The sequence below is a fragment of the Cibotium barometz genome, chromosome 6 (genome assembly GCF_041138505.1).
Source record: "Cibotium barometz isolate CiBa-2024 chromosome 6, ASM4113850v1, whole genome shotgun sequence".
NCBI lineage: Eukaryota > Viridiplantae > Streptophyta > Polypodiopsida > Cyatheales > Cibotiaceae > Cibotium > Cibotium barometz.
In genome coordinates, this window is record NC_141051.1 from 60,712,638 (window position 1) to 60,739,731 (window position 27,094).

Below are 27,094 nucleotides of genomic sequence, written 5' to 3' on the forward strand. Positions count from 1 at the left end.
ATTCCTGTCCAGATGGTCCATGCCACCCTGGCTGTTTCCATAATTTTCAGCCTGCTGCAAGAGACATTTTGCTCCTTTCATTGTAGCCGGTGACATCAAAATACTCTTCCATAGATTCCACCCATTTCTCCACAGCCTCGCCCAGGTTCTCCCCTTCACCTTTGAAGGGTCTTGGGGCTGAGTTATGTGAAGAGCCTTGCGAATGTCTGGGTCAAGCTCTTCTTCATCAGTGAGAGGGTCTGGCTGACGGCCACGGTTCCCTCGCCTCATGATTCTATCAAAAATGATATATTATTAAATTTTTATTTTGATATCCTCCACAAGATTCTAAGACTAAAGAGGTTCAGAAAATAATTTCTTAAACAAAAATGATCTTATTGGAGATCTATGACATATGTCCGGTAACAGATTTTGTTTTTATCAATTCGTCAATAAACAATCACTTATACAACAGGGAATTTTTCCACAAAACATTTCTTTATTTATATAAAAGTTGCAATATGTACATGGAGTAGCTCAGCTCCAGAAGTCAAAATCTCCTCAGGAGACACATAAGACGATGATACTGGGCTATAAACATGCCCTGATACAAATGTTTCCTTACTGCCAAAGGGAGCTACTATCTTCTCCTTTTAGGAACAAAGCAACTAAGGAGTCTGTAGATTTGGCAGGAAAGTTTGAAATTTCAAGGCGTTGAGTGATATAAAATAACACCATGTATCACTTTCAGCTTCATCAAAATCATGGTCAATGAGAGATTCTGCCTCAGCATCGCATGCTGGTTACAAGAGGCGTGGACATACTACCCTACAAACCACTTGTGTTGCCATCTCTCCGTTGGGTCAGGAAAATATAGATCCTCGAAATGGCCTGCGAGTCTGGCTCGGCTTGTTCGAGTTGTAGCGGAAGAGATAAGATGCTCGAACGCAAACGCACTCATGTCTTGTGCCTTGGTGAGGTCAAGAACACCAGATAAGTGTGGAACTTCCATCTATAAAATATCTCCACTTGCATCTCATTCCACCACAAAAGGTTTCACTAGATTTGGAATGACCAACCCAATCTAGTAGTGCTCTTTCTGAGTTTTTATTGATAAGAATTCATTTGTCCTTTATTAGCCTTCAACAAGGCTCTAATACCAGCTGCTGCTGTGAGATCCCCAGCCCCCTCTGCGGTGCCCCTTTCGAGGGCGTTGGCGGCGAAAGCAGCGTCAACCTGTTGCGTGGGGTAGGGATCCACACTTCGGGCCTCGCCCACGGATGTCTGGACGAGAGACTAGTCTCGTGGTTCCTCTGAAACCGAGCACCCCTGGAAGGCACATGCGATTCTTCCAGGGAAAATCTTCAAATGGGAGAATTAATCTAATGGGTTAAAGTCTTAACTTTTCAAACTGATCTGATCGAACCTAAAGTCACATGGTTAGATCAAAGAAGAGACTTGCACTTGGTCCATAGAATCACCGCTTTTCTCCTCCTTTAACAAGGCACATCTGCTGATTCCCTCCCACAGAACAAGGGTCTTCTCAGGACTTAATCTAACTAATGCAACTAATCCTATCTTAATGGTATCGCAGGAATCCTTCAATCCAGCCTAACCCATGGGTTAGCCAACCACCCATGTAGCCAACCACCGACCATTATAGTATTGGTGGGATTCCTTTATAAAGATTTAGTTATGTTTTGCCCGGGTACCGAGGAAAAGAGTTCCCAAGTCCCCTAGCCGGCATTTCATTCAAAAATTAAGCTAGACATTCCACATACACACCCAATATGAAATTGCCATTTATAACAGACTCGGTTGTCTTTAAAACAATCCTTCAATAGGAATCTGTATTACAAAATAGGTCATCTGGACTCTCCATTGAAGACCAGCTGGCCAACCATCGAGATCCAATATCAAAATTTGATTCACAAAAAATCTTTCTTTTTAGTCCATCCGAATCTTCCTCGACGCACGTATGGGTGTCCTAGCAACCACGAGCCCGTGCATCACCTGGTCAGAACCCTCTAAGATCCTCCTTAGGTGTCCTAGCACTTTACTCAGGGACCGCTTTGTCGATCCTCGCCCATCGTACGGGAAGCATACCATTTTAACCGTACCGAGGCTGGTCAAGACCTTGGCAGGCTTTGCCGTCGCGAGCGACGTCCCTCGACGACTCCTCACCAGCTGTTGGCAAACGAACCTCCTCTTAGTAAAACACATGCCAAACGCTTCCTCCAGCATTCTGGCGTAAAACAGTCCTTTAAATGAAAAACAAAGGTTCTATGCAAGTAAAATTCCCAGTTTGAGATTGGTTCCACAAAACCCCTTTTCCTAATTGACAAGGCTATATACCAGCTAGATAACACTATACAACATCTACTATGTCCTATATCATTGTAATTAAGTACTCATCGATTATTAAGTTGAAATGCAAGAAAGAGTGGGCTATGGTGGATTAAATACAAGAATTAACATGATTAGAAGATGATTAAGATGAGATTAGTACACAATTAACATGATTAAGATGAGATTAGTACACAATTAACTAATGGCTCAATGTAGGCATGGATACTAAAAAACCAGCAACTTCTCATTAGGCCAATGCCTCAATTTATAGGTTTTACATCCACAAGATGCAAGCATCTAATCCCACTGATTTCTCCTTGATTTGTGTGTGCGCTTTTACCGCACAGGTCGTAGCTGGGGACTTGCCGAATACCATATGCGAGCCACGAATGGCTACAAGCATACAGCCAGGGAAGCAAGCTCAAACAGAATGCAAAAGGTGTGTCACTCATCGCTCAACTGCCGCCTTGAGGGATTCTCGCGTCGCAGTGAAGAAGGAGCCGCCGTCGTCGCTCTACCGCCTCTCCATCACCGTGCCGCTACACAGTGCTCGATCGCTCTCTCACTCTCTCTCTCTCTCACACACACGCAGGAGAAGGAAACCAAGGAGATAAGGCAAGAGCACTCTTGTATTCACAACACATGAGAATGAGGATTTTAGGGTTACATTTGACTCTTATAGGTGACTTGGCCGTTTACACTTGGGCGCCCATACATGGCCGGCCGATCCTAACCCTTATCCTACTGTTATTCAAGGTGTGCCTCTCATTGGCGATCACCCAATCCCTTCATCCTTAACATATGGTGCCGACGACAAGCCTAGCCCATGACTCAGAATATTTAAATTAATGACGTAAAACATAGTACGTCTCAATGTCCATAGTAGGTTAACATGCCCCCCTTCCTGATGTAGATTCCGTCCTCGGAAGCTATGGTATGGTAAGCTCGAGAGGGTTGTTGTGGTAGACCGTCTGCAAAACAGGGAAGTAGAGTGAAAGTATGCTGGAATTCAAAAGATATAAAGTGTATAAATTCAAGCATGTTAGACCACAATGGATGTTGCTATGAGAACTTAGTTTAAGGGTCACATGAATGAGCTAGTGTAGCAAATTAACAAGAGTTTAAAATTATTGAAAGTAAATCAAGAGTTAGCAAGGTGTCAAAGGTTAATCAAGGTTAATCAAGGTTTATAACTGGCCTAAGTCAAGGAAAATAACCAAGCTTAATAAATAAATAGATGACCACACTGTGTCTACTCTAAGAATAAGTTAATACCACGAGCCTAGGGACACAAGAAACATCAGAGTTACAGGAGCCTTTTGCCTTTATTTTTTAATGCACGTGACAATTTTTACACACAATGGCGACCTTCCTAAGGCAAAACTAACATCGATCCTGGTACCATGTTTAACACAAGGCATTATCCAGGAATCTATTAGTTCACCTTAGGCAAGGCTACCCCCTACCAACCAAGGCATCGGTCTGGAGTAGAATACTCCTTGCCTACCAAGTATCAATAAGGCGATAGGCCAACATTATAGCACATCATAGACTTGCATTGCCATTTATTGTAGGCTTTTTAAAAAAAAATTAAATTTCTTTTGATCTTCGCTCTTGAACTAAAATGTGTTCTTACATCCTTTCGACAAGGGGTAAAAGCTATGTCCTAGAGGTCAACACACACACAGCCAGGTGTTCAAACATTAAGATGGTTATAACCCTAGTCTTAAGACAACCATATTCCAGGCTAACTAACGACTTCATGCATTCTCAGGAATATATCCAATAAGGTTAAACTCATTAATGATTTACACTAGCACATCAAGCAACTTTAAAAACTAAGTAGTATTGACAATTTCCATGTGGTCAGGCATTATAGTTCATGCAATTAATCGAACAGTAAAAAATTAAAGAGAGTGGGCATGGAAGAATTACACCTGAAATTGGAGATCTCCTTGATTTGATGAGACAGCTTGGAATTTGATGTAGATATATTTTGATGAACATTGCGGTAGTCTCAGGACTTGGAAGCAAACCCACCTCAAACTTTTTAACCTGTACAATCAATTAACAAGCACTATACCTCGAGAGGCACATCAGTGTGAAAATTTCTTGACTCGTTTAAGGAATCTAAACTAGAAAAAACTTGAAAACACTAACCTACCTACCAGTCACCACACTACTACTGAGGATACAGTAAGAGGATGTTGTAGAGTCCTGGCTCTAGCCCTAAGGCTAAGCCTTTATCCGCATTATCCAAATAAATAAAGTCAACCTCAGTAGTGCCATGAGTTTCATCCGTCCATTCATCATTGTCAGATATTTCCTTTTCATTTTCCCATCCACATAAACTCATCAAGAATGTAACCATGCGAGGATAGTCATCTTGTGGAAAAGGAAAGCATTGGGCTATCGGGGATATGTCCTACGGAGTAGGGGTCAGTCATAACACCATATTGGGGAATATGGGAATTTCCCACAAGTTTGGGACACGTGGTCAAAAGTTTGGATTAACCATAACTTGAACACCACTAATCCAAAATGAGCGCTTTATAGCTCTTTAGATTCCATTTTTCAAGCGCTTTCCAACGATAGGTTATATGATAGGGTTTTGAGAAACTTACAAACATGTTATCCATGTCCCCTTTTTTAAGTATTCAAAAATGGGAATTGGGAAATTCCCAAATTCACTAATATGGTGTTTCATGGTTATTAGGCGAATTAGCCATTCTAATTCTTCAACATTTTCCTCTCTGGCTAGTACATCTATATGATCCCATTCAGTTTCAATTACAGGATAGCACATGTGAAATATCTGAGAAAGGTATAGATGATACCTCTCACCAAAGGTGGATGAAGTGTGTGATGCCCTTGCATTTACCATATCTGCAAACACAGATATAGCATCAGTAGGTTTATGGACAGGTCAATGTAGTTCTTGATTGTATACGGATATTTCTCCTCTTTTTATGCTCTTGCTCTTTTTACTATTTTTTGTTTTTCTTTTCTTTTCTTTTCTATGTATGAAGCTATATATATACATCCCCTTGAATTTGGCAATTACATGGTCAGGGGAGAAGGCTAAGGAGGAAGCATTCGAATGTCGAGCGTGAGTACATGCTCCCCCTTTCCTTGGGTAGATCATATTATTTGCAATGACGTTGCAGCCTCTTGGAACCAATTTGTCCAGCAGGTCATAGGTTGTGATGTGGGCAGATAGCTTTTATGACCCTTGTGGCCACATCCAATTGCAGAGATGGTAGTGTAGGCTCCCATTGACGAATGGAGGAAATGGTTTCCGACAATACTATTACAAGGGGAGACGTAGACTCATCGGTTTTTTGTTGGGTGTTGACAAGAGTAGGTGTAGAGCATGTAGAAACTTCTATATGAGTGTGTGCCTGGCATGAGGAGCTAGAAGCTTCATGTGGCTCCCCCCTTCCTGATCTAGGTGGTAATGATCGATATCGTTTGGGAATCCAAACTAACTCTGGAAGAAGTGCGGAGCACTCTGTTACCTTTCCCTTACCACGGTCTTGAATTGTCATTGGGGTGGCAACAATTGGTTTGCAAGGTTTTACAGGTGATGTAGAGGGATTCAGCTTATGTTTAGGGACCCAAATTTGGTCATTCCCCTCATAGTACCCTTGGACTACTAATAATTTTTTAGGGATCCATCGCGATGTTACATTGCCCTTTCTCGGGTGGGTAGCTGCTTTCCTTTTACGAGGCTTCTTGGTGGCTGAACGAGATTGAGCAGGGGAAGTAGCTATTAACGAAGCTTTTGGGACCCATTTGTATGTGTTTTTTGGCATAGTAAGCAGAGCTTTAGAGACCACCCTGCGTGTTTCCACTCTTGGCGTTGAAGCATTAGAGGGGTGGCAAACAATCAAAGATGGTTTTGCCACTTGACTTTGTGATTTTTCATTATCTAGCATTTGAGTGGATAGGTGCGAGATTTTGAGCAGTCAGACCTAGTGTTGGTTTTTGCATTGTGACTCGTCTAGTTGCCCAATCGATATTGCACTTGGTGGCCATCATCCATTTGCGCCCTAAGTTTACAGTCCCTTCCATGATACCAGCAGGCATAACCAAAAAGCTTTGAATTATGGTTCCCTTGTCATAAGCAACCGGAGTGTCCAGAATTCCTGAGACAGGGGTTTTCTTCTTGTTGATTCCTTGAACTTCGATAGATGCATTAACCTTTTTGAGATCAACGCACACTCTGAGTTTCCCATTCTTCTTTGGTACGATGACTATCGGAGAAACCCATTCTGAGTGCTCAATAGGGTATATGAATCCACATTTTACAAGCTTTTCAATTTTCTCTTGTACAATCTTTGCGTACTTAGGATTCATTGCGTAGGGACGTTGTTGGACGAGTTTAGTAGTGCTAATCATTGGAATCGTGTGTTGCACCACCGAGGGTGGAACACCCTTCATATCATGATATGTCCAAGCAAATATGTCCTTGAATTCTTTTAGAAGCTTCGTAAGTGCAGCTTCTTCCGCCTTGGTGAGGTCTTGAGCAATAAAAACTGGTTTAGACTCCTCACCCGGATCTGCTAAGTCTATCTCCTTAACTACCGCAAGGCCATTGTAGACACCGCTACTCCCATTGGTAGGCGTTCGTTGGGCTTTTGTGTAGACCACTTTACGTTCCCCTGTGGTGAATGATTTGAAATGCTCGGGTGCGGGGTGTAAGTACCGGTTCTTGTTGTGCCAGGCTTTTTTCTTTCAATTCTGCTTCCTTTTGCTGCTGAGCCAACTCTTGGTTTTGCCGCCTCCTTGCAGTACGACTTAGTTTTGGCTTCTCATCAATTTCTAATTGGGCGATGTCATGAGATTGCGGAATACACCACATGACACTTTGGAGGTATTGTCCCCAATTATCCGCTAACTTCTGATTAGCGTCAATAGCTTCTACATAACTAAGCCATTTTGCGGTGGATCTCTCCTTGTTTATTGCAGTTCATAGATTAGCTCGATAGCATTGGCGCTTATGTCTCGTTTTCTTCTTACCAAGTTTTTGATTTTTGTTTCTATCAGATTCGGACTCACTTGGTCGATCTTCACTTGTGTCCCCCTCACTTTCGGATGAACTGCAGGAGGTCACTGTCCTAGGCCTTGAGCACCTTGCTTCCACATTTGGGTGAATATTTGATTCATTTCCCCCATCAGGCTCAGGGTCAATTTCTCCTTGAGATTCATACTCAGAGTTGCATTGGTCAGAGTCTTCGCTACTTTCAGTGTCGGTGGAGTTTGCCACGTTCTCGCAATCAGGAGCCAAGTGCATAACACCTATCATGTTTATTGGCACTAACGGTGGCATATCTTGCCCCTCAGGTGTTACCCAACTTGTGCCTCTATTTCCCCATGTGTCTATGGTTGCCGCTAGGTGTACCCAATCCACGTTATCTGACTCAGTCATACCCGGTAGGACATCCATATAAGGAGAATCTTTCCCATCATCAGTCTCTTTTTTGCATGTATAGCAATACCTTAATGGGGCGGAGTGAACAGTGGTATCTGATCGATTATCGATGATAACCTTGCTTCCTAAAGGATGCGCACGACCATTCTCAAGATCAACTCGAATGACAGAGTCCTGGAATTGTAGGTAGACATGATTTTTTGACCAGTCATGCACCATTTGTGCTTCCCTCATGAAAGGACGTCCTAAGATCATTTGATATGACATAGGATGCTTGGAGAAATCCATTACAATGAAGGTATGTCTTACCTTGTACCCCAGAACCTTGATCTTAAGGTCCCTGAACATTCCAATAGGTTTAGCAATAGTTCCGTTTGCCATCTTAACCACTATGTTTGTGACTTCGAGGTGAGGTCTCCCCATAGATTCCCAACAGTTTTTAGTCACAATGCTCACGCCAGCACCACCATCAAGGATTCCCTTTAGAGTTAATCCCTTGGTTGTAATGGGGAGGGTTGCATTAGATTCATCCCCTTCAAAGTACTGTCCCAACTTGTTAACAGGTATTTCCACGACCGAGTTTTCATCTAGGTTGGGTTGTAGATCCCAATGTTCCTCCTCATCTTGAAGCGTGTCGGGTCTATCCATATTTGCAAATTGTGGTAGCCCGGCCTTTAGTTCTCCATTGAGAAATGCCCGAAGAGCTAAGAATAGCTCAGGATCTCCGTATAATTTGGATATGATCGTGGTTTTGATTTCAGAGGAGGACATGAAATCCATTAGCTTGGACACATTCAACGGTACTTTTCGAGATATCGCCCCTTGACTAGGGACTGGTGAAGATGGAATCACTTCCTCTTCGATGGGGTCAGGCATTTCCTCACTAAACATTCTTTCAAGCAAAAAGGGTGTTTGCCCACTTCCTGATGTCCTATCCTCACTTTCTTTCCGAATGATATTAGGTATAGCTAACGGTTTATGGTTCCTGTGAGGCTGAACTTGTGTAGGAAACACTGTGTCTGGAATTTTGATTTTTCTCGAGTTTGGCTCCAGTTCTCTTGGTGTTTCTTCCACCAAACCCCTTAAGTATTACACTTGTTCAATCTCCTCAACTGGGTTTAGGTAAGTTCCAATCTTTTTCTTAAGGGTTTTTGGGCCACAAGGCTTGTCTTGGGGAGTCTCAGTCAGTTTGGGTGGTCGAGAGGGCATTAACTGACTTGGTTGTGGGGCCGAGGAAGTTTCCTTCTGTTTCCCCTTATTTATGTACTCGCTTGATTCTCCTTCATTGAGCTCCCGAGTGGGTTCCTCCCTTAAGGTAGTGGCTTTGGTCCCCATGGTTTCTATTGAATCAGAATCATCTTCAGAATCATTCATATACACGGGGTCGTCTCCTGTCCCTATGTTAGTCTTTGAACAGGGCTTGGAGATCGTGGCATTAAGCGATCTCTTTCGTCGTGTTTTCTTTTTCTTTGCCTGAGCGATTGATGCAGTATCCCTCTCTTCAAGAATGTAGTTCTGATTTTGAAGCATTGACCGTGTAACTACATTCGCGGGTACAACGGGTGTGGTTCCTCGTACTTGGTTGGTGACCTCAACCAAATTCAATGGCGTAATCTTGGGTGCATTAGGATTATGTGGACGATGTGCTCCCTTGATTTGGTTGCATATGAGTAGCGATCTTCTATAGCCTATTAGGGCACTCCGCTACATGATGCGGTCCACCACACTCGTAGCATTGAAGAGGTGGTCTCCTCGCCAAGGTATTAAGGTTTTGCCCTCTTGTGGCGAGAGCAGCCGCTTGATATACAGGCTTGACTTGCCCGAAATGATCCTCCATGTAGTACTGGGGAATCATTTCAAACGTATCAATCCCGTATGGAGCAGTGGGGTCTATCTCCTCTTCATAATCCCCACATGCACTATGTGACTCACAACCCATCTGGTTTATTGGGGTAATCCTTGGATGTGGAGGTTGTGGTCCTAGCACTGGCGGTGGTAATGGCACAGACTGGACTACATTTGGATTCCTTGGAACTATATGCTGCGGTTGCTCGACAGGTTGTGTAGGCATTAGCGCGGGTACTTGAGGTGTGTTTGACCAGGCTAGTGGTGCTTGATTTGCCAACATTCGCTTAAGTACTAGGCAATCTTTACATTGATGGCCATACTTACCACATGCATTGCAATTCCCATTGAATTTAACTCTGAATGTGGGACATTCACTCGTGCTATGTGGTCCTAAGCACATCGAACACCATTGTTGCTCTCTCCTTGGGTATATATGGCTATTCTGAGGAGCTCGATTACCCCTAAAGTATTCTTGGAGAGCCTTAGTAAGGTCGGTCATAGACATTTCAGATATCTTGGGCTCCTTGGCAATAGGTTTTACCGTCATTGGCTCGTGCCCAGATACTTGCGAACTAACGGATTTTGTCTCCAAAGACACCTTTTTACCTGCAATCATCAAGTTGTCTTCTAACTGGATTGCATTGGCAGTGGCTGCTTCCCACGTTGTAAGACCTCTAATGATAAGGCCATTGTATATGTCCTCGTGGCGCAATCCTCGGATGAATCTATCGAGCAGTTGGTTATTATTGAAGCGCTCATCGGGAGTGCAGCGAGAATTTAGATGCTTCAATCGACTTATAAAGTCTCTCACTGACTCCCCTTCTTCGCGTTCAGCTTTTTGGAGTTGAGATGCTACTCCCCAAAGCACACTCTCACGTATGTATTCTTTCAAGAACAATCTCTTGAGAGTGGGGTAGTGAGTGCGCTCTTCAACCCTTAAGGTTCAATACCAATCTCCGGCCTTCCCACTCAAGGTTAAGCCTAAGGCTTTACACTTATGCAGCTCATTGTGCTCTTCCAAGGAATCACACACGTGTTCAAAGACTTCAATGTGCTTCCTAACATCCTCGTTACCACTGAAGTTTTGAGTGAGCTTAGCCACTTGTACTGCCTTGCTTCTAGGTTCTCTCTCAGGCATACCCCGCATATTTTCCGCAATAGATCGTCCGATCGTCTGAGCAAACGCTGCGAGATCACCTAGGTGAGCAGGCATAGCTGGTGGAGGCACTTTTGGGATAGCCTGGCTGATAGGAGTTGGCGTTGGTCTGAGTATGTTGGCAAATGATGTAGGATATGATATGTGACTAGGCCTAGCTCCTCTTGGATAATGGTTATGATAAAGCGGTCGTGGAGCATACACCATTGGCATACTAAGAGGCGTAGGAGCTACATGAGCATGAGTAGAGATAGGTACATATGGTTGATAGGCACTGGCACGCACTGTTGTATGTATTGTTCCACTAGGTAGCGGCGTCATACTAACTACAAGGGTAACAGGTGCACTTTCCGTTATGCTCATCATTGGGGTAGGCATTGTGGATTCCTTAATGGAAAGTTGAGCCAAGGTTGGAAAACCAAAGTTACTGCTCCTGGGCTCAACCTGCATTGAGACTCCAGGCGAAACAACATACGAAGGGTCTATGGGACTCACTGAGGGAGTCTCCAATTGTGATAGGGTTGGTTGTTTGGCCTTGCCTGTATCCAAAAATCTCATAGGGCGAGTGGAACCTAAGTTCACTCCCCTATTTTGCCTCTCAATTTGGATAATTCTATGAATAACCTCACATATCATTTGTTGTTGCTCCTCTAGATTAGTGGCACTAGATGTAGATCGTAGGACTTCTAACCAACCTACATGGTATGTGTAGCCCGTGTATAGGTCAGTTAGAGTCTCTGTGTGTAAATCATATTTCCAATTTTCATTGAGAAATATCCCATCCAGACTTGGTGTGCCAAACGGTTCTCTTGAAGTGGACGCAATGTCACTTTTTATGGATTGGCTTCTAGGGACCTCTACTTTAGGAAGAGCATCGGAATGTGGTAGCTCAGTAGGGCTCTCATTAAACGAAGTGGGTAGAATATCCACATGGACACTCTTTGGGAGGGTAGGGTCTACATAAGATGTGAATGGCGAATCCACTACCCCTCCTTCTTCATTTACTTTTCTTGTCGTATGTTCAGAGCGTGTAGCTCTACTAAAGGTCTCTATTAGATGACTAAACATGCTAGATTCGGGTTGTGGGGCCCAAACTGGCATGTTTTGGCTTGTCTTCTCAGGGTTCTTGGTAGGGTGCCCTTCCATGGCTTCTGAGTCAGAGGACGAGTCACTATCCACTATTCATGGATCTTGGGTTGCACTCCCTTGGGTTCCAGCCGAAGGCCAAGATGCTAACGTGGAGGGATGGTGTGAGCCTGCGTAGACTGAAACGCTTTCTAGTGGGTTGTGGGGTTTCTCTCTCTTTCTCTCTCTCAGAAAAGATGTCTTGACTTCTCTTCCTTAGGATTCTCCAAATGAAGTTTGCCAATGTCAATCCTTCTTCATTTGGTTTGTTGTAGTAGTCTCTAGCCATGTGTCCTGGCTTCCCACAGTTGTGACAAGTGAAGGTCCTTCCTCCTCCCCTGCCTCTTTCTCGTCCTCGACCTCGTGCAGCAAGGCCTCCTCGGGTGTAGAATGCTTTCTTATTTCTACTCTTCCACTCGTTCTCCCCATTCTCCATTGGACATTCATCTCTTCCCTCAATTAGCTCCCATAGATTCTTCCTCAGGCAAATACATGGTCTTTGTTCATGTATGGAACTGCTCCCCGTTGAACTTAGCTATTTCTTGTGTAGTGCTCATGATGATGTGAAGGGGGTCTTACCTCTTGATCCAATTCGAGGTTCAAGGGCAGTGTCTACCCTTTTAGAACTCCAATCTGGTGTTAAATGATGATTACAACAGATTTACAACCATGAATACACCAAAAATTGCATAAGCTAAGGGTAACTGATTTGTATTGAATGGTTGGGATATCAAACCAAATCCAAATTGCAATCTAAAGTGATAGAGATCTGTATCACATACCTAATGGTAAATTTGAACCATCAATTCACCAAAATATAGTGTTTAGTGCTAACTAAACATTGATTAGTGAAATTACTCCCCTATTTTATGTGCAAAAAGTAGAGTGTACGGGGAGGCCAGATTTGATGCCTTAGAGTTCAAATGAGCTCAAATCCTTTCAAGGGCATCAATAGCAATTAGTCTAGTAGAGGATCAAGTCAAGGAACAAAATATTTGATTAAACATTGAATGCTTAATCTCTGTTTTACCAAAGTCACTTCTTGCATATTTGATGCAGAGCTTGATTCTAGTTCTCCTTGAAGCATTTCTGAAATCTGAGATCATAGGCTTGTAGAGCACCCTTGAAAACCCTTGGGGCTAAGAGGAATTAGCTTGATTCACCTTGTATGATTGTAGATCTAGGATTTTCTTCCAGAAAAAGGTGCCTGCACATCGGTGAAATCCAAGAGCTCGAGCGGCGATTTGATGAATTGATTCGACGAGCTGATGCATGGGGGTTGTGGGTAGCTATGGCTAAGAGATCTTTGGCTAATGTTGAGGCTGGAGGGAGATCAAGCCCCTCCACCAACTGGGGGTGCAGAAGTTTAGTTAAAAAGGCTAAAAAGGAGATTAGTTATTAATCATGATTAGTAGGGTGATTAGGCTTAAAATTAGATGAATCCTAAGCTTGGCTCTGATACCAAGTTGAAATGTAAGCAAGAGTGGGCTATGGTGGATCAAATACAAGAATCAACACGATTAGTAGTAATTAAAAGATGATTAAGATGAGATGAGATTAGTGCACACTTTTCACTTCTACCCACTTAATTACAAACTCCCTTTTACAGTCTCTTGCCTAAGAGCTTGTTCCCGCACACACCCATTCACTTGCATATTTCAACATGTTATATAATGCTGCATGCTACTATATATCATTCACTTAATAGTATGAGTGATAAAAAGCAACACTTTCTAGTAATAGGAGAGTGCTATATAGCAGTGATAAAGTGCTATATACTAGTGGAATTTACTAAATATAAAAAATAATAGTTTGTAGAGTAATGGAATACCCGCAGGCGGCGGTTCATTAAGAGAAAATTCCTAGGGTGATATCTCTTTATACTAATTCATTGACGGCAACTAACCTTCTTATTGGGTGACACTTGTGTTTGCTATGTCTAGAGTGTAGTAATAAGCTCTTTTAATTCAGAGCTCAAATTATCATCGTGATGCCATGCCAATGAAGAAATCCATGGCTCTGATACCAATTCAATGGAGCGATCCATAGCTCTGTTACCAATGCAATGAAGGGAATCTAAGGAGGGTAAAACTCAATGGTTGGAGTCTTTACAACTAGACTCAATGGATAGAGTCCACACTGGTTGCTCCTCAATGCCTAGAGTAGCCATGGGTTTATGAAGAAAGCCATGAAATCTTGTACATGAAGCTAATAGCTCCAAGAAAGATCAAGTATATAATATGTCAAAAAGGTATCAAAAGATATAATAAACGCTAGACTAAGGTCACTTATATAGTGCGTAGCCATTTCACAATGGCTAACAATATGCCCATGCCCCAAATCTATGCCCATGCCCATGGCTAACAATATGCCCATGCCCCAAATCTATGCCCAAGGGACCGAAGGTCTATGTGCCTAGGCCCAAACCCATACATGTGCATGCACATATATAATTACTTCCTTACATGTCGTTTACACGTATCTAAAGGCAAGTTGCGTAGACCATTCTCCACATCAGCTAGCCTACCTTTAGCTACATAAGATTTCTCTTGTGTAAACTTAATAGTTTTGAGACCTTATGCATATTGGGAACTTTAATCTGCTACATTGTATTTACCAACATGTTCAAATTGCTTCGTTTGACAAAGATTTCATCATTTTGATCTTGGATCTTTCATTGATTACAATGAGTTTTTGAGAGCTAAATCAAGAGACATGTGTTTGAAAATCTTTATGATATGGTGCAATATGAAGATTGCTCGAAACCTCACCCATTATTCCATCCATACACTTCTTATAAAAACCTGTTGTTATGTGTAGCATGGATGGAGCTCTCCTAACTACACATCCTAATCACACACTAATTTGAACTAATGACATGGCTAATCTAAGGTGGATAGAAATGAAGGAGACTCACTGTGATGAGTGTTGCTATTAAGTTTAGACTCAAGTTCAGTTATGTTACAAGATGGAAACTTGTACTCATAAAAAGATTTGAGATGTTGTACTTGTATTCCATTGCTTGAAATGTCCTCCTTTTATATAAGGAGAGTACAACTTAGCTTTTCTCTTGCATGTGGGATAATTCTCACTTGGTGATGTGCCTTCTCACACTCACTCCATACTTTTCTTGTACTCCATGGCACCTTATTTCTCAACACCCCTCCTTGGTGCCAAATCTTTGGGCTACTCAAGGTGGTTGGATGCGAGGTTTTACAAAATGTGGTTTGACTTTTTACTTTCTACATTCCCTTATGTGTTGTGAGCAACTTTGGCTCATGTGCTACTTTGACACTTTCCCCCCTTGATAGTGACTTGGCCTATCTTTGAGGCCTAGAGGTCATCTCTAAGAGTGAGGTCCCCCCCCCCTTGATAAAGACTTGACCTATCATTGAGGCCTAGAGGTCTCTTCTTAACAGTAGGGTTACAAAATTTGTCTATTTCTTCTACCTTGGCTACATCATTGGTGCCAAAGGTAGTTTTACAAGCACTTTTTGTAGGAAGTTGAAAATTTTTTACAACAAACTTTTGTTTAAGAAGTGGGTAATGATTGGTAGCTCCTTTGTTGCTTCGTTGATGCTTGATCATGGTAGCCTCTTAGTTGCTATGACCTTGACTCCACTTCTTGCTCGTCTTGTTGATGGCGTCTTCTTCTTCTTGTCGATTCTTTGGTCTTTGTTCATGCAGATGCACACTCACACACTCATTTGGCTATGACGTTTTTACATGGGTTGTATGTTTCTTTTTCACATACACATGCGTTAGCATGCTCATTTGGCCACTTTTTTACAAGGGTTACACAAATTTTGGCAAACATTGATGATGATGATGATTGTTATCTTGCAGAAATCCATTTTGGTAAGAAATGCATGAGATGATGTAGAACTCATTTTCCCATAGAAAATTACAAAGATTATATTGTATTTGATCCTAATGACCATCGTGTGAAACCCCATGATCAAAGCCATGCAAACACCCCACCCTGTTAAGGAGGATAAAGTTTTTGAACCTTCGGCAAACTTTTTTTAATTAGAAAATGAACCTTATCATTTATCTTGACTTCGTGGACTCTGGTTCTTTTTGCCGGCTGCTACTGTCGTCTTGTGGATGCGTTAGAGTGCGCCTGAGATCTGTTGTCTAGTGTGCCTTCTCTGCTTGCTGCAGCAGCAGGCTGCCTATTTGTTCTACTGAGCTCACCGTCGTTGTGCTACACATCATAGCCTTCAACGCTAGAATTTATGCTTTGCCCTACCTTTCTCTTGGCTCGTCAGTTTTGCTATGTGCCACCTGTGGAGGATTTTGCCTTCTACACGCTTGCTGCCTTTGCCTTTGCTGGCGCCCTTGCTTGTATGCGTTGCGTGTGCTACAACCGCTTTAGCTTGCCTTTACCTAGAGCTAGCGTTATGCTACCTACATGGCTGCAGTGTTGCACAGTGCACACCATGTGCCTGTTCTGCTGCTACGCCACTTGATGGCGTGCTTTTTGGTTTTCTCACAGTCTACTTTTGGTGTTTGGCAGCAACTACTTCAGCTCTCATGATCACTAAAAACAAGTCGCTATGTGATGCTAACGATTGAAGATATTGCCTCTTCTTCCTTCTCCCTTTGCTCTGTCTAATTTTGAACTTACACTACTGCTGTTTTGTAAGTAGAGGCGTTGTTTGAAGACTCTCTCTCTCTCTCTCTCTCTCTCTCTCTCTCTCTCTCTTAAATTGCAAAATCTCAAATAATAGCAAGCTTCCTCTGTTTAATGAGTGTCTCTTTTAGAATTGTAAAGGAGAAGCTCTCTCTCTCTCTCTCTCTCGATGAAAATAAAGGAAAAAAATGAATAATTTTGGAAGAGATGAGAATGAACTTGTGAGACCCTAATATTAATAAGACCATTAATCACTTGTTAATGAAATCCCTAATCTTTTCCTAATAAACTGAACCTAAATTAGGAGAGCTGACCTAAGCCCTGATCCCATGTTAAAAGCATGAATCGAGCTCTCCTAACTACACATCCTAATCACACACTTATCTGATCTAATATAAGGTGGATAGAAATGAGAAGACTCATTGTGATGATGAGTGTGTGCTAATTAAGTTAACACTCAAGTTAAGTTAGGTTACAAGATGGAAACTTGTACTCATAAGAAGACTTGAGATGTTGTGCTTGTATTCCATTGCTTGAAATGTACTCCTTTTATATGAGGAGAGTATACAACTTAGCTTTTCTCTTGCATGTGAGATAATTCCCACTTGGTGATGTGCCTTCTCACACTCACTCCACACTTTTCTTGTGCTCCATGGCACCATATTTCTCAACAATAAAAACCTGTTGTCATCTGTGTAATATAATTTACAACCATAGATATAATTTTTTTGATCTTTTTGTCATCGTCATACACAAGGAAAGACTAAGCTAGGAAAAAGACAATACCTTAAACCAAACGAAAATGATTGTGCCAGCCGCCATGAGAGAGATAATTGAAAGCTGCTGGGTTGCGTTTAAATAAAATCTAAGGATTACTTCTTTACTTTAATTACACGTTAAAAAAGTACTATATAGCAGGGCTGTCCGGGACAGTTTCTTGTGCTCCACCTTTCCCTACTTGCACTCACTTTCTCTATCTCGTTTTCTTTGTATGTGATCATCATACTCAATTTATGTAGTACGAAAATTTGAAGGAATACAAGAACTATATACTCTTAATGAAAGAACTATAATATATTCTCGATGAAGGGTAATAATACATTGAGAATATAATATATTCTCAATGAACTATATACTCTTAATGAAAGAACTATAATATATATTCTCAATGAAGGGTAATAATACAAGAACTAGATCTACTTTATGTATTGGCATACTAAAACTTGCTTAGGTATTCTAGTCCAAAGTGGATCAAGTGGTAATTGTTAAGTAAGTATTAGTATCTCAAACTCTATGTCAAAGCTACTCCATACATTATCATGGTTGGGTAAAGGCCCTCTTCAATAGAAAGTAGAGCATCTAGACACTTATTAATGAGCATATTGCGGGGGAGGAGAAGAGTTCCAATTAATGTCATGTAGAAGACTTCGATGTCTCCCAAAGAACATCACAACTATCAAAACCATCCGCCCTGTGACACTCCATTTTCCAGAAAGACAACATGGAATGTCTAAGCATGCATTTGATGCCGGTGGCCTCAAGTTGCAACTATAGCCTATGGAAAGGCCGACATTCCCATATCCACTGCTTTATCATGCACAACAAAGCAACAATGTGTTAAGCAACAAATTATTGCCCTTGTGTTAAGCAACAAATCATTGCCCTTGTGTTAAGCAACAAATCATTTGTTAAAAAAACTATAAATCGATGTAGATCCTTACATGGAAGCAACTTGGGGTTGAGTATATTTTGCGATAGCTATAAAAAATTGAAGTTTAGAAAGCTCGATGGATTTCTAAAAATTTTAGGGCCATTTAAGGTGATTCACATGGACACGTATACTTTATTACCTGATTACTTCAAAAACGATGTTGAAAATTGAGAAGTTCGACGAGTCGTGCTTGGTTGCATTTCTTTCAGATATGCAAATGAGAAAGATGGCCACAAAGAGTAGAAAATCTTGTGCCACAAGCTTGCTAATTTGCATGAGCATAACACTTTTTGTGTTTGTGATCAAACCATTCACTGTTTGCAAGGGCTTCTTACTATGTTTAATTGTAGCATATATTATTGGATATGCTGCAATATACCTACAAATCACAAAGAAAGAAAATGTGGTATGTGTCATTATCAATTTGCATGCTTAAATTGTGCACCCTATACATAACTATTACTAATGCTCTCTATGTGTTGGGTGCTCTCTCATCTTGCCTCCCTAATAAATAATAGCAACCTACTTGCCCCATTACTACTTAGGGAGCTCTTACATATGATAATTACTCCTGCGTCCTACGAAGACTAGATAAGTCAGTGGAGTATGATTCTCATTGCATAGTTGCAGTATGACTAGCTAAGTAAGTTGCAGTATGACTAGCTAAGTAAGTTATTTTTTAGTTAATCTTGGGAAGTCATGAAAGGAAACAAACTACGCATTTAGATGTCCCCCTCTTTTCTTCATGCTTGGTAGCGATTTCCGATGGCCTTTACACACTGCACCTGGTGGTCCGTGTTACGTGAGTACTGGTCATGACTCGCAGCAAGTATATGATACGATACAATCAATCCCCACCGTTTCATGGCTTCTTCAACTGCTGATTTTGCTCACCAAAACTAGTCTGCACTGTGCAGGCAGTAATGTTGACATGACAAAACTACATAGAGATAGAGGCATTAAGGGGATAGATCATAGAAGAAGCTCAAAACTCTCAAACAAAAAGAGAGGGTGGAACCGGGATGGATGTAAGCCCAGTGGTGGGTTGGTGTATATGTTGGAAGGAATTCCCAAGCAAAATGCAAAACAAATTGCAAAAAGGTTGCTATCATGATAAGTTTTTTTTTAATTGTAGACAAAAAACTGCACTTAGACACACTATAAATGCTAATCAAAATGTATAGATCTACATTAGATCCAAAACTCTTAAAAAAACTTGGACCGCTTCATGGTTGATTTTTTATTGTAAACAATAACTTTGCTTATAGAATCAATAAGTGCTAATTAAAACATACCTATGCCATATAAAAAATATATATAAATAACAAAACCTGTACCCTTGGATCCCTTGATTGTTGACCATTGTCGCTTTTTGATTAAATAATTTCCTATTGCTCACAATGTCTTGTATTAGGCAAGGCCTAAAAAGGGGGGAAATTTTGAAATTGAGGGGAGAGGGCCCAATTTGTGAATAGGGTACTCATTTGACTATTACTGTCGAATGGTGGGGCCACCAATGGCATGGCATGTGACTTTAGGGTCCACAGTGCTCCAAAAAACCATATTTTTCAACCAATCAAAATAAGGACAACCCTTAAATCTATCCCATTTTTGTTTCCAAAATCTCTATAGTATGTCAGTTTTATAACTAAAATATATGAAAAATCATTCCTTAAAATAAAAGCTATTTAAAATCTTAATCAATTTTTCTTAATTCTGGCCAGTACAAATACACTAGATTGCTATTTTTTTCGAGCCTTGTTCAGGGAGCTCCCTCTCGAGTCTCTTCCATGGTCAGTAGGTATGCCTACAACATCATTAAAAAAGACTCGTATCCCTTCAACTTATAACCTATGAGGGTTGTGCTCCACCTATGGCCTACTAGGCGTGGTGAGGTATGGAGGAAAAGTAGCATAAATCTTGTAAATTTGCATCACACCACAAAAACAATCCAAGCTCTAGGAAGTCTCGTTGAGAGATGGTACTCGGGACTGGTTAATGAAATCTAATCTTTGCTAATGCCAGGAAAAAAAGAGTATTATAGCTGAGCAAATTGAAACCAACCTACATATACGTGAAAGGGATCAAGGTATCCTGAAGTTTTTGAGAGGGTAGTTAACAAGGCTCAAAAAACGAAAAACTTGCTACAATGTGTGAGGGGGCACTTGCTCGAGTGGCTTAGCTTATTTATGACCCACCTTATCCAAGAGGTCATGGGTTTAAGCCCTAGCACCATAGGGTTGTGTGAGAGAGTGGTGTAGTCCTCTTGAAAGGGGGCTTTGGTGGGGGTGGGGGGGACTTGCTGCAACTCCCCGAAACATGTAAAGCTGGTGGAACATGCATGCTTCTAATATTTGCAATGTTAGTTTAACCGAACAAGCCATTGGGGGGATGCGGCTCTTATCCCCGTCCTCCCCCGAGCCCTTTTGTTCCCTTCAAAAGGTCATGCCCTTCCACTGTCCTTTGCCTCTACCCATACATGTATGTCCTTCCCTTGCCACTCTCTAGTTGGTGTGTGCGTTGTCGGGTGATGAATTCTGGTTTTCTTCTTCTTCTTCTTCTTCTTCTTTTATTTTTGTTTGGGGGGGGATGATGATGATGATGTGTAGTGAGTGGTATATATGGGCAAGTGCTCCTCTCCCATGTATCACTACCTTAAAATATCTAAATAGAGCTGTAATAGTATTGTCTATTATACCTACCCTATAATAGCTAAATCGAGTCGTAATAGTATTGTTGATCGTAATAGCTAAATTGCCAAAAGGTTGCTATTATGTAGTTTTTTTTTCATTGTAGACACAATAAATGCTAATCAAAATGTATAGATCTACATTAGAGATCCAAAACTCTTTAAAAAAACTACATTAGCATTTATTGTAGACACAATAAATGCTAATCAAAATGTATAGATCTACATTAGATCCAAAACTCCTAAAAAAACTTGGACCGCTTCATGGTTGATTTTTTATTGTAAACAATAACTTTGCTTATAGAATCAATAAATGCTAATTAAAACATATCTATGCCATATAAAAAATATATATAAATAACAAAACCTTTACCCTTGGATCCCTTGATTGTTGACCATTGTCGCTTTTTGATCAAATAATTTCCCATTCCTCACAATGTCTTGTATAAGGCAAGGCCTAAAAAGGGGGGGGGGGAGATTTTGAAATTGAGGGGAGAGGGCCCAATTTGTGAATAGGGTACTCATTTGACTATTACTGTCGAGTGGTGCGGCCACCAATGGCATGGCATGTGACTTTCGGGTCCACAGTGCGCCAAAAAAACATATTTTTCAACCAATCAAAATAAGGACAACCCTTAAATCTATCCCACTTTTGTTTCCAAAATCTCTATAGTATGTCAGTTTTATAACTAAAATATATGAAAAATCATTCCTTAAAATAAAGGCTATTTAAAATCTCAATCAAGTTTTCTTAATTCTGGCCAGTACAAATACACTAGATTGCCGTTTTTTTCGAGCCTTGTTCAGGGAGCTCCCTCTCGAGTCTCTTCCATGGTCAGTAGTTATGCCTACAACATCATTAAAAAAGACCTGTATCCCTTCAACTTATAACCTATGAGGGTTGTGCTCCACCTATGGCCTACTAGGCTTGGTGAGGTACGGAGGAAAAGTAGCATAAATCTTGTAAATTTGCATCACACCACAAAAACAATCCAAGCTCTAGGAAGGTCTCGTTGAGAGATGGTAGTCGGGACTGGTCAATGAAATCTAATCTTTGCTAATGCTAGGAAAAAAAGAGTATTATAGCTGAGCAAATTGAAACCAACCTACATATACGTGAAAGGGATCAAGGTATCCCGAAGTTTTTGAGAGGCTAACAAGGCTCAAAAAACTTGCTACAATGTGAGGGGGCACTTGCTCGAGTGGCTTAGCTTATTACGACCCACCTTATCCAAGAGGTCATGGGTTTAGGCCCTAGCACCATAGGGTTGTGTGAGAGAGTGGTGTAGTCCTCTTGAAAGGGGGCTTTGGTGGGGGTGGGGGGGACTTGCTGCAACTCCCCGAAACATGTAAAGCTGGTGGAATATGCATGCTTCTAATATTTGCAATGTTAGTTTAACCAAACAAGCCATTGGGGGGATGCGGCTCTTATCCCCGTCCTCCCCCGAGCCCTTTTGTTCCCTTCAAAAGGTCATGCCCTTCCACTGTCCTTTGCCTCTACCCATACATGTATGTCCTTCCCTTGCCACTCTCTTGGTGTGTGCGTTGTCGGGTGATGAATTCTGGTTTTTTTCTTATTCTTCTTCTTCTTCTTTTTGTTGGGGGGGTGATGATGATGATGAGTGTGTAGTGAGTGGTATATATGGGCAAGTGCTCCTCTCCCATGTATCACTACCTTAAAATATCTAAAGAGAGCTGTAATAAATAGTATTGTCTATTATAGCTACCCTATAATAGCTAAATCGAGTCGTAATAGTATTGTCGATCGATCATTCGTTGGAAAATGCAAGCTAGCCATACAAGATAAAGTAACTTTACTTACATCATGCCAAGTGATAGGAACAATGTTGGGGCGGATAAGGCCGTGAGGTTGACCACGTTCATGCCAGCATTGCGAGTAGTTATGGATTGAAAGAGGGCATCCACCACCTTATAGCCCGGTCCTAGCCCTTGGAGTGCCTTTGAGTTCCAATCCAAACCCAGCATGCATACCACTTGTGAAGTGTTTAATACCAGCACACTCATCACCAACCACATAGTCTCACTACGTGGGAACAAGTGGGCGTAGCATCTGCGAGGGCTCTTCAATAAATGGCCATACACTTGCTTCCTCTCGCCCTTTGAAGCTTTGTAGAGTAGCCATAAAATTAAGCGTAAAGTGGGTGCATACATGGTGTTGCCCATCAGGATTAATGCAGCAAGGCAGATTAACATAAGGGCTGACCTTTGCAATGGTACCAAGTTCTCATCTAGTAGTATAAACCCACAATTGCAAAAGGCGGAGACAGAAGAGAAGAGGGAGAAAAAGCTAGAATTCACTTGGTTTTGCTTCAGAACACGAGACGCATGTGGGCTGCGTAGGATGCAAAGCTGGCATATCAAAAATCCCACCATCAGAGACGCAACGAAATAGCTCAAAACTATCCAGCTTAGGGTGACTAATGCTTTGTTCTCCATTCTCTTCTTTTCTATCTCTTGTGTAGGTTCACCAAGAGAAAGCGCCCATTGCTCTTGCTTTTGAGGCAGGGAAATGCTCATACTGGTATGGGATGGATCATCGTTTAGCCTATGCTTCATCACAGTCATTGTAGGTGTTGAACCTTGGGTAAATAAGTGTCCTTCAATTTTGGAATGAGGCTTGCTAGTGCTAAGTATGGGCATTGATAGAACCCTTCTAATTCCATGCACTGTGATGGGTTTCCTTTGCATTAACTCTTCTTCTTCTTTAATATTGTAAGACAGAGAGCCATTGATCCTACAATCATCCAAGGAACAAAACCTCCTTATGAAGAGGGGTATTACAGAGGTGAAGACTTGGCTCCCAACAATCATGAGCAAGAGGAGGGTCACCTGGTCCGAGATGGAGAAGCGGTGCATCTCCACACTAGCAAGGCCAGTGACTGTGACTGCAGAGACGGCATTGAAGAGGGCGTCTACGAAGGAGAGGGGGGGAGAATGCATGGGCTTGGGGGAGATCCAGAGAGAGAAGGAGCCTACCAGTGAAAAGAAGAGGAAGTAAGCAACATGGAGACGCTGGAAAGGACGTTGTCTGATCCATTGAAGAAATTGAAGGAGAGGAGATGGGAAGAATTGTTGAACACGTGAGCATCTTGAAGCTTGTACCGGTGTAATTGGGTTTCCGGGATCCATAGTTGAAGTAAATGACCATGGTCCGCCGCCTGCGTCCGTGCCGTTTCTTAGCTATATATATATATATATATATATATATATATATATATATATATATATACATACATGCATGTGGATAAATAGATAGCATCTATATAAGTGCAAAAGGGTGTCACCTATGTCTTTTTCTTAGTGTGGATCACTTTCACTTCTTTTTGGGCACCCAGCGTGTTCTCTTGGTGGACGTCTTTTCCCCTTCAAATATTCACTAGACCTAAACCTACATATTCTTGAAGAGGTGTGCATGTGGGTTTCTTAAAAATCACCTACCAGACTTGGTTGATTCCTTTTCCCCTTCAAATATTCACTAGCCCAAACCTATTTGCTTGAGAGATATGCGTATGGGTTTCTTGAGAGTGCAAAGCCCCCCTTTAAAAATTTGAAATCCCCTTAAAAAATTCATTACGAGCTTGGAAGACCCCCTTTAAAAATTTGAAATCGAAACCTAATAAGCACACACAAAGACGCGTGAAGTTCTTCAAAAGATTAGTTAGAGTGTCTGTTTGGTTTATATCAGTGATGAGTGAACCTAGGGACTTCTCCAACTTCTAATTGGAAGATACAATGGGATTTGTGTATATCCAAACTTCTATATGAGCATAACCTATGGATTGATTACACATGCCTTGCATTCTTAAAGGGCATGTGCATTTAAATGGAGGTGAAGATTCCAAAGGGCATTGCATATGTTTAAAGTTTTAGGCTTCACTTTCTTAGAGGGTGTTTGCATGTTTCCACCCCCTTGTGGAGTAAATTTCTTGTGTAAAAATTGATCCTACTCTTCATACATTCCTCTGCCTTCCTTCATCATTAAACCAGGCTCACTTATTCCTCCTTCATGCTTTTGAAAAGCACTACAACATCTTTCTCCCTTGATTTAAATTGTCTCATCTTATAGGAACACATCGTACTTGTCACAACCAAAATGGTACCCCTTTGCCATGGTGTAAAGAAAATTGTCATCTCATGCTTTTGGAACCTTTAATTGAGGTGGCCTTATAACCATTTTTTATTTTATGGATTTGAGTCCAAGCATGGTACCAAAGTTCACTAATATTCACACTTCTTTTACTCTTGATAGAACCAAAAATCGCATATGAGATAATAGTAGAGAGAAATATTTCTTTCATTTTGATGGCTCCACACGAGATCCATTTATTCTTGATCGACCCAAAATTCACATGTGAGATAATAGTACGAAATGTTGCTTTCATTTTGATGGCTCCATAGGAGAATATATAGCACAACATGTGTGTTCAAGAAAAGGTGGTATTTAAGCAATTGGATTTTTAAAAATAGTGCGCACTTTTTATGTGAATGATATCAAATCTAAAATGCGCATCTTACTAGTTCTAAGGTTCTTAAGTGGGTGGATTTCTTAGTGGGAATCATTGTATGATCTAGAACCAATCTAGATACATTGATGGGGTTGCTTATATGAATCTTCCTCATGCAAATGGAAGGAGTAGTTGGTGGAGCTCCAATGTATCAATACACTCAATCAATAGAAGGTGATAGGGAAACTAACAAAAGACCGATCTCATATGGTTATGTGGAGGACAACGACTCCTATCATCGCAAGTATAATTATGAAAATAAAAATAGAAACCCAAGGGTTCGACCAAGGAGAATATTTTTCATAGGGCAAGATACAATACTTCAACATGACACACCTACAACATAGCTTCCATGTATTTTGGGTGGAAGGCATGTTATCGAGCATGCAATTCACTGAACACAATGGAAAATTAGGAGGACAACATAGCTTCCATGTATGCTGGGTGGAAGGCATGTTAAAGAGCATGCAATTCATTGAACACAATGGAAAATTAGGTGGACACCTTTAATGAGAAACACATGTGATTATGATGAAAATGGAATAAATCCACACGCAAGCAAAGAAGGTATGTGCATAAGGCCTAAGTGATTTAACCTCTCACCCATGATTATGGCTATCAAGCTTGCCATGAGCCCTAGACCATGAGTGGCCATCTCTAAGAAAGGAGCCAAAAGTACATGTAAGTGTCCAAGATATGAATGACCAAAAGATCCCTACAATGAACCTAAGGCCCTATTTATAGTAGCCTTGCCCATGGCCCATTATTTATATGTTTTGGGCCTTAGCTTATGCTTCATAACAAACCATCCCTTCCCAAAGATTTTGTCCTCAAAATCATATGAGATATCTACAATTCAACATAGCCTCAAATGAAATAATGGAAAGTTTTGAAGGCCCTAAATATTCTCTCCAAATGTAAGGAAGTCCATGAGTCTTCATCTCCAATGCATATGTGTGGGGCTGTTATGGTAGCCCTTGTTGTAGATGAAATTCTCTAAAAGATTCTTTATTAACTCCATGAAATAGGCTAAAAACGATGCATACACTTATCCAATCATTTCCCACATCATATTCTTCCATTGTGATGACTAATGAAGCTTGTTGGGTGTAGAGCATCGACCCCAACAATGGACCTCACCAAAACTATCCAAAAATTACAGCATGCATATAATCCCAAGTATTGCCCATTTTTTCAATACAAATCATGCCACTTGGTCAAGTAACACCTTTCTCAAGTAGGCCATGTTGTTTCACATACTCCAAAGATTTCCAAGTAGCCTCATCCATGGGCAATTGCTTCCACTTAATAAGGAATTCTTCAATGTTTCTATTCCTCAACTCCCTTGTCCTCTTGTCCACAATCCTTTACGTCTCATATATGATCTCCCTTTATTCATCCATGGGTAGTAGCTCTTCAATCTATTGTGGAAGAGTGTCCATAAATCTCTTAAGGTTGGACACATGAAACACATTACGAATTCTTGTAGAAGAATAAAAGATCCCTGACCCTCCACACAACGAATTCGGGGGTGCTAGCAGCGGAAGTAGCACTTCTTGCACGGGACAGAGCCTCTCACTCGGGGCCTCGCCCACGGATATCCGGATAAGAGACTAATCCCTCTCCTCTTCCAAAACCGAA

General features: G+C 41.3%; 1 protein-coding gene across 2 annotated transcripts; it reads right to left on the bottom strand.

Annotated features, from left to right (window-relative positions):
- Nucleotides 1–17,663: 17,663 nt before the first annotated feature.
- LOC147637933 (cation transporter HKT1;3-like) lies at nucleotides 17,664–24,122 on the bottom strand. Of its 2 annotated transcripts, XM_086799776.1 has the most exons (3): nucleotides 22,750–24,122; nucleotides 18,378–18,617; nucleotides 17,664–18,111 (listed from the first exon to the last, which is right to left on the bottom strand). In XM_086799776.1, the coding sequence occupies exons 1-3, from the start codon at nucleotides 24,075–24,077 to the stop codon at nucleotides 17,898–17,900; spliced, it is 1,782 nt and encodes a 593-aa protein (XP_086655902.1). In that variant the 5' UTR covers nucleotides 24,078–24,122; the 3' UTR covers nucleotides 17,664–17,897. The 2 variants fall into 2 exon arrangements, with proteins under 2 accessions (XP_086655902.1, XP_086655903.1); XM_086799777.1 differs by lacking the exon at nucleotides 18,378–18,617.
- Nucleotides 24,123–27,094: the final 2,972 nt, after the last annotated feature.